General features: G+C 50.4%; 1 protein-coding gene across 1 annotated transcript in view; it reads right to left on the reverse strand.

Annotated features, from left to right (window-relative positions):
- Positions 1-14,844, reverse strand: part of NOC2L (NOC2 like nucleolar associated transcriptional repressor) — a 55,639-nt gene that overhangs the window by 3,467 nt on the left and 37,328 nt on the right. Inside the window, exons 16-18 of the mRNA XM_075520201.1 lie at positions 14,314-14,427; positions 9,186-9,321; positions 719-862 (exon numbers count right to left, since the gene is read on the reverse strand). Of these exons, the coding sequence (XP_075376316.1) occupies positions 719-862; positions 9,186-9,321; positions 14,314-14,427 (394 nt within the window). The remainder of the gene's footprint in view (positions 1-718; positions 863-9,185; positions 9,322-14,313; positions 14,428-14,844) is intronic.

The following is a 14,844-nucleotide window of genomic DNA, read 5'->3' on the forward strand; positions in this document are numbered from 1 at the left end:
TTTCTCAGCGGCCATTTAGACAGCTGTTCTTCTGGCCTGCTAGGAGCACGCTGAACTGGTAGCCTCTCACACTGACACCCACCACTCTTACTCATTCTGTCTCTGGGCAGCTACTAACTGGCAGAAGCGATTGGCACCAAGCACAGAGCGAAGCCAGTGGTTCTAGCAGGGTCTGTACGCACACTGGCAAATACCACTGTTTCAGTGCAGAAACCCCAGACAAATGCAGGACTTGGACAAGGTCTCCTACTAGTCCTGTCCTGGGAGGAGCTGTTGAGAAGCAGCAAGTAAAGAGTTACCCCTGTGTGGCACCCCATGCCCCAGGCACTGCTCAGATGAAAGGTGGAGCGCACCCTCCGCACCCCCACGCACGTGTAACCTGTGGAGAGTCTTGAAGCAAGGTTTCTGTACCCTGTTGGGGTGGGCTGTACTTCAAGAGTTTGTTTGAGCGTCTCTGCAGGAGGCCCCTGAAGGAGATGAAAGGGACTGGTGGCTCGTTAGAGCAAGGCCTGCAAAGACCTTAACCCTTTCGCTCTCTTCTCAATATAAACTTGGAACTGCCAGCTCTCCCTGTCCAGGGCGTGCGTGTGTGTCTGTGTGTAAAAGTCTCTCCTCACACCCTGCAGCTCAGAACAGCAGCACAGCAAGAAAAGAGGAGACGGTTCCTTTGTAGGGGAGCCCCCAGTTCCCTTCCCCTTTGCCCAGCTGCGCTACTTACCATCTGAGTCGCTGTCATCTTCCAGTTCTTCCTCGTCCTCCTCGATTTCATACTTCCCTTCTTCTTCATCATCATCATCCTCACCATAGTCCTTGCTGCTTGCTTCTGAACTGTCGTCTGATGCCTGCTTGGCTTTGGCTTTACCTGCAAGTATTTTTGCTATGTAAATGGCAACATGAAGAGCAGCACACAAACGTACAGGCAGGCAGTACGTGCAAAGGGCAAAGTACCGCCACCCCAGCGTTCATCCTCAGGAGTACAGTCACACACCCACCCAGGGGGAAATTTACCCTATTTCTCCAAAGGCCACGTCCCCTCGCACTAGAGGCCCAGAGAAGGATGCATTTCATTTCAGAGGCACCTGCTAGAGGCCAGGAAAGCCAGGACACGAAAAGTCAGAGAAATCACCTCAGAAGCCCCTAGCAGGGTTTTACTGCTAAAGCCCAGGATTTGCTGCTACCTGGTATTTACAGAGCACCACCAGCGCAGCACCCAAGCGTCCGTCATGAAGACAGCTAACCGTCTGCCCTGCTCAGGGAGACATGAAAGCTAGGAGAGGAAGACGGACAGAAGAGCACAATAAGAAGAAATGGGCCTACTGAACAGACATGAGAAAGGAGAAGGAATAAGTCACGAAGCTGAGACCAGAGAAGGGCTGGTTTCACTGAGAAATAGTGCCTGTGTATACCTACCTCCACCCCTCCATGGCTGTATGTAACTGAAGACCCTCTGGTTCAGGGCATCCTTGTAAACCTCTCTTAGCTTTATTCCTTCTGTTAGTCACAACAAAAAGGTCTAGGAACAGACATTGCTGCAAATTCCCTCTGCAGATGGCTAGCCAGGTCCCAGGGAGCCTGGGAGGAAGTATTAAGAGCCTCTGGGTGCTTGGCCTGTGGGAAAATCATCTGCCTCTGGGCCTCTGGAACTGGACTTCTTTTACTCATGTTGAGTTCAGCTCAGTGGAGGAGTGCTGCTCCCCTCTCTCCCTCCTCCAGACAGCATGAGTTACCAGGCATTTAAATGACACAACACAAATTCTGTACAGAGGGAGCAGAACCACCAGCTGCTTCTTGCCTCCTTCCAGCCACCACCCCTGAGCTAAGCCCAGCTTAGTGCTGCAGGTTACCTGCCCTTGCTTACAAAACTGCTGAAGAAGCTATTTATTCACACTTCAGACTCTCTGCTTGGAAACTGGCTGTACCTCTTGTGATTCTCGTGATTGTGATTCTTGGGCCCCGCTACGGCATCTTTTTTTTGCCCCATCCTCCCTCCTCAGCATCTGACCTATGTTACCCACTGAACTGGATACAGAGCCATTAATAAGCTGGCTGCTAGCATTCCCGGCTCCTCGTCATCACCCTGCTCGCTCTGCTTTCACCCATCTGTCAGCTCTGCCAGCGTGCAGGCTCTGTGCAATTGCCCCCCGAGGGATCGGAAGCTACATCTCATGGACGGAGCGATCTCGGGCGCCCGCAGCCGTGCGGAGAGCACCCGCTCCACAGGAGATGGATTGCAGTGCTGTTCACCACACCACATCATATTGATGGGCACCTGAGCAGCTCAGGCAACGACCGAGAGGGGCACGCTCGCATCCATCAAGCGGCACTAGCAAAAGCTCCGACAGACCCAGCTACCAGCACCTCTGAGAGTACGCAAAGAAACCAGCTGTGGGCAGGAATTGGGTATCGGGCCCTCGGGTCGTTCCTACGTGCTACGACACAGGCAGCAGGCTACTAAGAGGAATTTACTGAACTTCTCCAGCCTCCTGCTCCCCTCCCCTAAGCTCAGCCCCTGCCTCCCCTTCCACCGACGTACACGCACGGAGGCCCCACTGCAGCCTTCACGCAGAACTCAAGCTTCCCTCTCCTGCGGCAGAAGTGCATCAGCAAGACTCCAGAAGACAATGCTTAGGGTGCTCTGGTTAACCAGTGCTTCTCCCCTCTTCCTCCTCACTCTGCCTCTAGATCCTCAAGCTGACAGCCCACAGCAGGAATTTTGCCACTGAGAAGGGCCATGATTATTCTGCTAGGAAATGAAAATGTCTGACCTCCCCTTCCACACCCCTGGCCCCCACCAGTCTGGCATTAAATTGATGTAATATGATTACGTGAGGGATAAATGAAGAAACCTGTTCAAGTTCATTAGAGGCACACCAACACCTAATGTGGACAGATCACTCATTACAGCCAGGCCCGGAGAGACGCCGCAGCCACACTCCCTTCTCGCCTTTAATTGCCTCATGACGAGGCAGTCCAGCACCTCTTTCTAAGCCATTAATAATTTCCAGGAGCAGCCGCCTTTCCTCCCAGAGATCTGTCAGCTGGTAAATGAGAGGAACGCATGAACTTCCCCACCCCCACCAGCGACACACAGATTGATCAAATCCACGCTCTTTCCTCCCCATCTCCTGGCTCTTTCCGCCCTCGCCTGCTCGGGGGTTCCCAAAATGCGCAAACTTGTTTCTTTCCCCTCTTCAGACCTTGCAGAGACCCAGGCAAGGGAGTCTCTCCTGCCTGCCAAATGCTTTCTCCATTCCGGAGGGCAGCTTGTCTCTATGTGATGGAACCGTTTGCGTTCACCACCTTCCCTGCCCCCTCGGGGAGGATGCCCTGGGTTTGCAATCCTGCCGAAACGAGCAGGCAGCTTTCAGCTCCACCTGCACAAGGTGGGAGGAATCTCCCCTCAGATCCACAAGATTAAAAAAAACGACTGCAAATTCATCACTCTCCTTCCTTTTCCTGTGCAGCCGTATCTGCTGCATGCATCAATACACCACTTGCCATTTATTCCCTGGTGGGGCTGCGCCACAGCCAGGTGTAGACCAAAACAAAGCAAGCAGAAATCGACAGCCACCAGGCAGCGTCACCTTGTCAGAAGGACTCTCCGTTCCTTCAGGAACCCCTAAAATAAACAGAAGTGCCGGTATTGACAGAGCAGGGGGCTCAAACCACAAGGAGACCCAATAAGACTTCTATAAACGTGACACCAGACACAGAAATGTTTGTTCTTGCTAGTCTCGCTAGGATTCAGAAGAGATTCGTCCATTCATTCATTGGCGGATTCGGCAAGGCCCGAGAAGTGAGAATGAAGGTTCAGATGGGTGGGAGGCTTTTTCTACCAGGGACCTGTGGCCTACAGCAAAGGCTGAAGTCCGGGTTGGGACTCAGGAAAGAAGAGACTGAAGACCTGCAAAGCTTACGGAGCTAGGGAGAAGGCTGCTGCTGTCAAAGATAAAGGGCTTATCATGGTTTTGGCTGCTGTGAGGCGGCTAAGGCTAAGGTTAAGGTAAGGAAGGATCAGAGAGCTTAGCTACTGCTGGGTCCTGCAGGACCTGAAGGACGAGGAAGAAGGCCTGGGCCAAGGGGAGCAGGTGGCCTGCTACCAGCCTTTCATCTCTGGCCTAATGCAAAACTGGGGTAAGGATTCAGAAGAAGACAGGCCTAAGAGATAAGGTTTATGCCTGGACCCTACGTGGTCCATTAAAGCAGGCTGATGGCTGTAGCTAGCACAAAAGGTTGATCAGTGAGTTCAGTGGGCAGTAGGCTTAAAAAAAAATGCTTTTTTCAAATAACGTCTATGTTAAAGTTGTGGCACGTCTTACCATGTTACCAGAGGATGCTGTGGAAGCCACATTAACAACGAGGATCTGGCACAATCAGGGAACCAACAGATTCATCAGGGGTATTAAACAAAACGGTCTCTCTGCAATCCTCAGTTGAGAACATCTCGATGCTGCTGACCGCCCTGCGAACCTCCCCTGCCCCGAACGTACTTGTTCCTCTTCCCTGGTATCTCCATATACTGCAAGAGCACTGCAGGTTTTTAGCTTGCACCTGCATCTTTATGCACGTGCCTGTTACCCCTCTCCTCAACACATGCAATTGTAGTGCAGCCCTGGAGCTGAAGGGCAGAAAGATTCAAGGCTGTAACACCTGGCTGGAGCTGACTTTCACCTCTGAACCACTCCAAGGATCCCTCCAGGAGCACCTGCCCTGTGAGAATCCACTACCACAACGTTATGCCCACACCGATTCTCCCCACAGGAACCTACCCCCTCTGAATCTGCTCCCCAGCCCATGCCGCAGTTTCTCCTACTTTCCAGAAAATCTAGGATGCTTCCTATTCAACTCCAGGGCAGTCCCCCGTGGCCCCTCCTTGCCTGCTCGAGGGATGCTGTTCCGGGAGGATTCCGGAGGAGGTGCCTCTGCCAGATGCTGCTGCTGCTCCTGCTCCCCAGCGGAGGAGAGCAGGGGCGGGTGGTTCCCATCTGGGAGCAGCACAGACCGGGGCCAAGGGCTGTTCGAGCTGCAAACTGCTGGCGGCCATTTCCTGCAGCAGTGCCTGGGGCTGGATGCAGCAAATCTCCTTCCTCTGCCTAGAGCACAGCTGAAAATGGTGGAGGTGGGGGTGGACAAGAGGGGGACGCTCTGAACAGAAGGGAAGGTAATGCACAACTGCACCAGTGCTGCTGGAGGACAAGAGGGTCTGCACGTTACCCCCCTCCCACGCGCAGGGACAGTTTTCATCGTCTACCCTTGGCCCCCCAGGAATGAGTAATGGCAAACCATGAGAATGGGGAGCTCCCCAACCCCCCCAGTCTGGGAAAAACGTGCCATTCACTCCCTGCCTGCGACTGGAAAGACCTCTTTCAGAAGCCTGCTCTGCTCTGAGAAATAGAAAGGTCTTTGAGGTAGAAGTTAGTTAATGAGCAAGATGTTTTGACTTGCAATGGTTAACCCAAGAACTCTAGCCGCTCTCCAGGCCTACCCTCTTCCAGAGAGATTAGGGACAGTGTAAACTGAAAGCAACATTTCACTGATACAACACTTAATTTAAACCAAAAGAAAAGGTGAGGGGGGCTTTGAACGGCGGCTAAATAACAGAAAACTGATGATTTCCTGCCTTTTAGCAGGCAATTTTCCACTCTCGTGAATTTGGTCTGGGACCTGGCAGGCCAAAACAACTACTAATCGGAAGAAGAACATCCTGTCAACACAGGAAAGATTCTGCCAAGCCAAATGCTGTGGTTGGCGAGAGATGGGAGCCATTTTCACTACACCTCCATACCCAAGATCCCACCAGAAAGCCACAATGATGCTGCACCAGCAGCAGGTTCTAAAATCCAGACTTTTATGTAGCAGCCATGAGGGGGAGGAGAGTTTTCCAGACCAGGGCAACCATCCTCACAGATTTAACCCATGGGGTTGCCTAAGAGGATGCGTTACAGCAACAGACCACTGCAACTGTCTAGCTAGGACTTTTCTGGCAGGGAATTCCTTCCTTTCCAGAAGTCCCTCCCTTCCTCCCCCTTCTTTGCAGAGACCTACATATCCCCAGGACTCTGGAACTGGCTCTTTCCAGTAAGAACTCTGAACAGTTTTGGGTGCCGCCGCTAAGCCTTGCTAATGAGGAGAGCATGGATGTCTATGGGTACAGTTGACCTTTCCAGTGAGCCTCCTATTCTTTTCCCACATCAGCCTTGGCACTCCATGGCTCTGAGCCAGGGAATTGGCTCAGAGCAACCTGATCTAGTTAAAGATGTCCCTGCTCTAGCAGGGGGGTTGGACTAGATGCCCTGTAAAGGTCCCTTCCAACCCAAACCATTCTATGATTCTATGATTCCCAAACCCCTGCTTCCATTCCCAGAGCAGGGAGGGTGTAGCCCACCAGCCCCATCTCTTCCTGCCTACGTCTGGAAGTAGTGTTGTGTCGGAAGGGCTGGTCTGCTCTGACGGGCTTCCCAGATCCCCACAACACAACAGTGTCACAGTTACTTTCATAGCACCAACCTGTCTTGGATCACGTCTCTCCCTATCACTTTTCAAGGAGGTCAGCATCGTTGGGCATTCTCAGCTATATTTCTTGTTTTCCAGCTATATTTCTTGTTTTCCTCTCCCAGAACGTCCATCCAGGGCAGTCTATCTTCCTGCCTAGATTTCTGCCATCAGCTGCTCAACATGTCTCTCTTGGAAGGAGTCTGAGGCTGATTCAAGATGAACCAAAGTCCTTCCACTGTCCCAGACTCTCCTTCTCCCTTATTTGAAGAGAGGAAATGGCTATGCCTTCAAACCTCACAGGTAAAGAAGCAAATACACAGGCCACAGCAGCTGCAGGGCCTCCCAAATTCCCTTGCCTCTGGCCACCCGGTAGAACAATGGCCACAAAGACAGGGAACTGCAGCAAATTGAAGCACGGGCTTCTCTGACTTCCATCTGCAGCCAGCCCTGACAGTTACTGAATGCAGAGCACGGCTGGGAACATCTCACACCCCACACAGAGTAAGAACAAGAGCTCATTGTATGCATCTCCCAAGACACAGGCGCTTTTCCCAGCCTCCCTGTTCCCTGTCCCCTTCTCACTGCGGAGTCACACCATTGCCTGGAGGGGACTTCACCCCGTGCCACAGCAGAGACCCAGTGCTCCGCTGTCTCCACCCAGCACCTCAGGACCCATGGCGGGGCTGAGCGCAGTTGCTCCTTGAGATGGAAGCTGCCTTCAGGGCCTGTTCCCTCCCTCCAGAAAACACCCTACTAAGAACAAAGGCTATGGAGAGGCAGCTGACCCAGGAATGTTGGAAGGCAAGACCCACTACTGACACTGCAGCGCTGATGCATGCTCAGCGGCTAGATACCGCAGACTAGATACCGCAGCTCTGGGACTCATACAAACAGAGTAGGGAGAGCCCTTTGATGTCACGTGGACCTTAGTCCTCATTTGCATTCTCTTCACAATATATGTCAGCCCCTTAAAGCTGCCAAAGAACCTCATGGACAGATGTCACAAGCACTTGCACGGGCAGGGGGGTAAAAGCCATGCCTAACAAGTAGATTGCAAACCTTTATATTCAGCAGATTTCTACAGTGAGCAGGCACCGGAAACAAGGTAGAAGCTGCGTACATTAGGTGCCAGACAGACAGCTACCATAGACCTTGTGTCGTATCGTCAGTAACGTTCACCACAGACATGCCTCGTTAGGATCCCAGCGTACATCCAGCAGTCCACCAGTCCAAGAAACCTCCCAAGCGTACATGAAGTCAGTTCCTGGGAGGCACAGGAAGAGACCCTGGGTTTCCCTGGCTCCCAGCAACCTGCCTTCTGAACTGCAGTTATCACTGCCTTTTTAGAAGCCACTGGGATTCTTCTAAGGCATTGACTCATATGGCAGGCAGGCCAACCCCAGATCTCAAGGATATATCTCAGCAAATCATTTTGATGTCACGCTGATCTCTCAGTACCTCAGTGGGTCATGTGCTCACTTTTGCTCTCCTCCCATGCTTTGCTGGGTCACCTACAAAAATCCCCTGACTTCAACCTCAAGCTATCAAACAAGAGTTTTCCAACCTTTTCTTCCTCCTGTGTCACAGGTGCCTGCGAGGGAGACAACGCTCATTGGTTCTGTGGTACGTCTCAAGATTTATCCTCACCCTTACAATGCGCACAACAGACTAGGACTTTATCCGTAGATTTAATGTCCAAACAAGAAAACTCTGTATTCCTGCAAGCCGCCCTACTATATGAATGACAATGCTTTTAGAAAACCTGTGATATCCCAAACATTCCAAATTACAAAAAGAACATCTAAGTTTTTCCTCAAACTATGTGGTGAACTTCTCAGGCAGGTTCCACAATTTACTGTGGCCCCCTCGTGGTCACAGCCAGAGAGTGACATCACTCCATTTTCTCTAGAGGCTCTAGAATTTCTTGGCTCATCAAGAATACTTGCAACATCAGTCACTATAAAATAAATAAATCAGAAGTGCATGCAAAGCGAGGATAACCATTCTTCCATCAAAGATCCTTGTTCTGGTAGCCAGCCCCTATGATAGCTATTGTTTGCAATGACATATACAGCAAAGACCCAGCATGCTGTCAGGTAGGACAACATTCTTACTCCTCTTTTATAGGTACAAAAACAAAACATGGATTTCTGCACCTCCACTCACAGTGCAAGAAGGCAGCAAACACTTTTATGTTCTCCAAGGTGAGACTTCAGCCCAGAACCTGCACAGGCTATAAGCACAAGAAGGAGAACTCACTCTTTGGGAATCACAATATGAACCATGGCTGCTACTTTGAAGCCTTTGAAAGCAGGGTCTGTGTTCAGGCAAACATCCCCTGGTTCTTGGGCTATGATGTTGAGGTCAGTGTCTGTGGCAAAAGAAAGGTGCTAAGGGGAAAAGAGAGTATGGGTCCTGTACAGAAGATGACTAATGCAGGACTAAGGCTTTAAAATGGGCTGGAGTGACAAAGTGGGACGGGGAGAGAAAGATAAAAGCCTCCCAACTACCTTCTGCCTGTCACGTTAAAAAGCCTCCAAAAGGCATCATCATCCTTTGCTCTCTCCCTCACAGTGCATCTTTTGAACCGAACATGGCCAGCATGCATCCCGCTTAGGGCAGGGCTGTATTGACCCACATCATACAGAATTCTGGACAAGGAGAAGGTATGCCCAGCCCCAGCCCCATACCTTTTATAGGGAATCCAGCATTCTCCTCATCCGAGTCACTGTCCAGCTCAAAGAGGTCCTTGAATTCCTTCTTATCTTCCTCCTTGCTTTCATTTTGCTTCTTGCGCTTAATTTCTGGGAAGTTCAAGTCTTCAAGCTGGAAAAAACCAAAACCAACAGTAAGAACAACCTTAATTTGTACTTTTGAACAGAAAATGCTGAGCATTATATGTTTAAATAAAAGCATTATAAAAACAGGAACTTGGCTTTGCCCAGTATGTGTAAGCCACACTCCCAAGAACAGTTGGGTCTGCCTGCTGCCAACTAGGGGAGCAACAGATAGATTTGTGAGTAGTTACAAAGGTGAATGATACATGCAAAGCACCACTGCTCTATTGATCTTTATCTAATAAAATACTTTTGCTAATGGGCCGTCTACTGCTGGTACCTTAGCATGGATAAAAATGCAAGACATCCATGAGAAGCTGTCTGTCCTAGATCTCTGGACTGAAAGCCACGCAGGCCCTGTGAGCTTGGGCAGCCAAGCACAATCAAGCCAGACTGTGCTGGTCATCTCTGAAGTAGCAGTTTTCCACCAACGCCACAAGCTGTGACAGCTATAGCAAAGGCACTGTCTTTTTGGCTGCAAATTTCAGCACAGTTAAATGGCAAGGTGCTGAAGATGCTTAAGGTCTGTCTACACCATGACTTCCCCGGTTGCTAGCCCTTAAGGAGATCAATGGGCCAAGAGCCTTGCTGCTGCAGACAGGCAATATCAATGCCATTAAGTACTTGCAATCGACACCACCTCACTGCTCTTTACACCTCTCCGGAGGGGGATTAGGGGGAGGATTTACTTGCAAGGGCTCAGGCCAGCAGGGCAAAGATAATCAGAATGCAAATTAAATCCCAAGTGCTCTCTGAACATCAGCTGCCCGTTGCCCGTGCCTGGCTGCACACCTCCTGGGAAGCACTCATGCATTAGCACACATTAGCTTGCTTGGAAACATTCGCCCTGCGAGTAATAATTCATTTGCTCTCTCCCACCCGTCAGACCACCCCTCAACACACTCCTCTCTGACCACATCCACTTCAACCCTCCTGCGAGCTTCCCCCAGCGGGAATAGCAGCAAAGCACAGTCTATATAGAAAGACAGCTCTCAGCAGAGAGAGAAAAAGAGTGAGAGCACAGGGATGGGGGGGAGAGACAACGAGAGACACGGAGACGCTCCTGCAGCCAATTCCAGCAATTTCTCCCAGCCTGTTTCATGGTTATGGTCCCCAGCTGGGCAATATTGATTCTGGGAGCTGAGCACTTACAAGCAATAACCTGCAGCACCAGGATGGAAAGTCAGAAGCTGGCCAGAGAAGGGGAGAAGGGAGCAAATCACCAACCACCATTTGCAGGGTCCTAATTTTAAATCATCTTCCCACCTGCTCTTTTCCACTATGAGATGCCTCTCCTTCCACCAGCCCTGCAGAGACCTGCTGGGCCGTCTCTGTGCTGGGAAGACGCATGAAGAAAGCGGTACATGACTGGCTTCCCAAACAGCAGTCATTGCATGCCAGAGAACAGACTTGGGAAGCAAAACGCAGCGAGAGCAGCAATCCAGCGTCACTGCCAAACGGCTGCCCTCAGTTGACCTAATGACATAGTGTAACCATCCTCTTGCCTAGGGGGGTTATGCTCCAGCAAGCCCCGTCGTGGGGCAGGGGAGCTGCTATGGTGAAAACATTTTCCTTAGCCCCTACCAGTTCTGGTGGACAAGACAGGCTCGTGCTTCACTCCTCTCATCTGTTCTGGCATATAACTTCATGGAGGGTGGGAGGACAGAGGGAGATGCTCCAGAAATACTGATTCAATGACAGGGTCCAGAAATAAAACACAAAGGTCTCAGAAGCTAAAACATATCAGCAGCTATGCTTCTAACCCAGCATTAGGCTGCAATCACAGACACAGTCCCTGTATCTGATCCCTTTCAGTTTATACATTCCTCGCCCCTGAAAGTGCCTCAGCCAGCTCATGCTGCCATCATCCCAGCCTTGGGGAGAAGCACCAGTGCTTCCTGCAGCCCAAGACCTGGACCACCATGTCCTCCCTCAGTAGCTCCATTTGGGTCAAAGCCTCTCATGTCCCAGAGATGGTCGCTCCAGCAGGTACTAGGAACTGTACCCTGTGGCGTGTCATCAGTACGGCTGAGCCAACTCTGGAGGTCTCCCAGTCACAGGCAGCACCTTGGAGCCCTCTTCTGTGCCAAGAGCCATGCTACCTGCAGCATTGGTAGCTATCACTCTTTAGCAACAGCAGCAGTCAAAAAGGAGTCCGGCACTGCCTAAACCTGAAATAGTTGAGGTTGAAAGCGTCACAAACAGAAGCAGAAACCTAGTTTTGACAACAAACAACTGCTGCATCAACTGCCCAAGTCCCTGTTGGCTAGTCCTGTTCTCCATGACCCTGGTCACTGTTACTGCTCAGCAGCAGTAAATGAAATGCAAAAATCATCCGAGGTCTTACTCTCCCTCCTCACACATCCTAAGCATGGGATGTTCCCATGGAACACGTCACTTACTAGGTTTAAAGCGGAAATGGAGCTGTGTATGAGTAAAATGTCTCATGTACATGATGTGGAACAGTCTTCTCCAAACTTCTCCAATTCAAGGGAGCAAAAGAGAGAGACTTATCTCAACAATGTGAAAAATTTCTTCAGCATCCTGTGCAGGGCATGTACAGCAGGGAGCTGTTAGTTGGGACTTCCTTGTATTTTCACACTGCCTAGGAAAAGTCCCCATTTCCAAAGGCAGCCTACTGTTTTGGGTGACATCAGTACTGGCTGAACTCAACCTAAGCATATTAAAAAGGACCTGGTGTTGAATCATGCTGAGTTGTGCTGCCTCCAACTTTCTGAGACTCCACAGGAGTGCCTTCAAGATGGGCACCTCAAAATAAAGGCACCAGAAAACCCTACTAGCTGCGGAGTGATCACAAGGCAAACGAATGAGACTTGTACTGAGCCACAGCTCACAGATACAGCCTATGTTCATCACACAGTGGCAGTAATTAGGTAATTTGGGGGCCAGTCTTTTAATCCCCGGCTAGAGGGTTACTATCTACTGAGTCTCATGAAGCCGATTAGTCTACATCCCATTAAAAACCATTGGGAAAAGCAAATGGAATGGGCAGACGGGGTCAGCGTTGTTATATAAGGCAAGCTGCAGCTCATAGCAGCTGAGAGCCAGGCTGATTTTTTTCTGTTATTATTTTTCCCCCCCAATGGCTGCTAATGGGACATGGATTTTCCCAGCCCTAATGGGCCTCATGGTGTTCACTCTCCTGCTGGGGCTCACAATGCTGCATCATTAAGCTAGCAGTCCCCACCGAGAGAGACAACGGCCCCATTCACCAAGCAAAGATGCCAGGCAGCCACAGACCTTTTAGAAAGCTAACTCCAAAGTCTGTCTCCCTCTCCAGTTTATCTGTTCAGCCCACTTTCTCCAAGAGAAAACAAGTCCCTGTCACTGCCCTTCAGACTTCCCCTGGTTTCAGAAGTCACCCTCTGGAGCCTTGCTAAAGGAAAGCAATCCCCCTCAAGGAGGGCTCTCCACCTCAGCTGGTCCTGGCCACCCCAAGGAGCTCCAACTCTCGTCCTCCCTTTAACATGAGACGGGGGCTTGTCTCAACTGAGGCCTGATCTCCTCTCCCCTTGTGATAGCTGCTTCAGTACCAGGAAAGCATCAGCTCACACCAGCAGGGCCAGTTTTGGGCAAGAGATTAGCCCCACTCACAGCCATCACTTCTTGCTGTTTCTTAGCCCTCCCAGTTTCCTTTCTGCAAAGGCCACATTCTCCTGCTGGGTTTGCACAGAAAACAAGTGTGCTTTTTGTTCCCTCTGCATGGCTGCCCCAGGGAATTTCAGCCTCCTGTCCTTATCTCAGGCTGGTATACGATACTGAGCATTTCTAGGATCTCCCAGGTCTTCTACCATGCTCCGGGACTTGGCTCAGAGCCAATCATCCTCATGTCCCATCGATTATTTTAATTGTTCCCCACCATACGCTGGAGACACCAATTATATCTATTTCCTGCTCCCTGGCCAAGAGCCTAGCTCAGCCACTTTCACTGCATTAGCATTGAGACAGCTTTCCTTTAGACTCCTAATGTAAGCAAGCTTCCACCCCCACCTTCTGCATCCTGGAGCGCAGTGCCATGAGGAGTGGCCAAGGAGCCTTCCCTTGGACAGGAGATGTGGGAAAAGGCAGTCTGAGCACTTCTGTCCAGACAGCAAGTCCCACCTCACAACCAGCCACCCCCACATGGGTGAAATAAGAAAATGCAAAACAGAACACATTTCTGATATTCCCTTTGCTAAGAAGAGAAGCATCTTCCCCTCCCTACTTTCTTGCAAAGTTAGGTTTTAGCATGGCAATCCAGTCACATTCTGCAGAGCTGGAAAAAGAGCTAAAGGCCTACACGAACTCAACCCATCCTGTTTTACTATCAAGAAAGCAACGCAATTTGCAAGAAACGATGCAAACTGCCTAAAGCAATGTGAGAAGGCCCACGAAGGTGGGGATGAACACACAGAACTGGAACTGTGTGTACAGTCTAAACTTCAAAACTACATCACATGCTTCTTCCAAAAGTAACATCCACAATAAGGCTATTGCCCCAGTTGCCCAGACCAATCGAACCTGTTACCCAACCTACCCCTGCCAGTACACACAATTACTCTATCACTGCCGTCTTCAGCTTCCTAGCCTTGAATTACGAAGGCTGCTGTACCAACGGGTCTTGAATGGCATGAGCCTAAAGAGGGACAGAGGGATATTTACCGTAGCGCTACTTTGCCCTATCTCACCTATCCTCTATTAACTTGGGCAAACGAAGAGGCTACAGGCAGAGGACACAGATGTTGCTCCTAGAGATCCCAGCAAGACAAACCCGCAGGGAGCTGAAGACATGGGCTAGGCTGCTGTCCCGCCACACTCATGCTCTTTCCAAGAACGCCCAGCCTACGCACTCACACAGCTCAAGCCAATTTCAGCTCACACCAGTGAAGCAAACCAGCCACCATCCTGCTGCCAGGACATGGCTCTCTTTGTCTTCCCATGGTACAGATGATGTCCAGTAAGTTAGGCGTTTCATTCTTACTCTTTCTTTGCCGCTGATTTCCAGTTGTATCTCCTTCTCTCTTAGCTTCTTCCACTGAGTATAATACTTGCTCAGAGGTGTCCCCTCCTCTTTGACCTGCTTCTCCCATTGTTCCTGTGGAGAGAAGGGGTGCAAATTTAGGCAAGGTTTTCAAAGCAGTTTTCCAATACAACTTTGGCAAACCCAGGGAGCCAAGAGCAGAGGTTAATACCCTTTCCCAAACCACCTTTTCCCATTTTCTGGGTAGGAAATTGGCAACCGTGACTAAGAATGCAAGCAGGACTAAGCATGAATTCAGGCACAATCATTTAAGCAACTACTGAGTCAGGAGCGGTGTGACTGATAACTCTCCTTAGGTAAAGCAATGCCTGGGCACTGCAAGGAGATCAAAGAAAGCCAAAAGATGAAATGGACAGGTTGGCCAGTGCAACAGCTTATTTATGCAATGCCAAAGCACAGGATACCCATGGCACTGAAGGACAGCATAAGGTCCTCATAAAGGAGCATCTATATGGTGGTACATAAGATGCT

This window comes from Mycteria americana, chromosome 18 (genome assembly GCF_035582795.1).
Source record: "Mycteria americana isolate JAX WOST 10 ecotype Jacksonville Zoo and Gardens chromosome 18, USCA_MyAme_1.0, whole genome shotgun sequence".
NCBI classification, from domain to species: Eukaryota; Metazoa; Chordata; class Aves; order Ciconiiformes; family Ciconiidae; genus Mycteria; species Mycteria americana.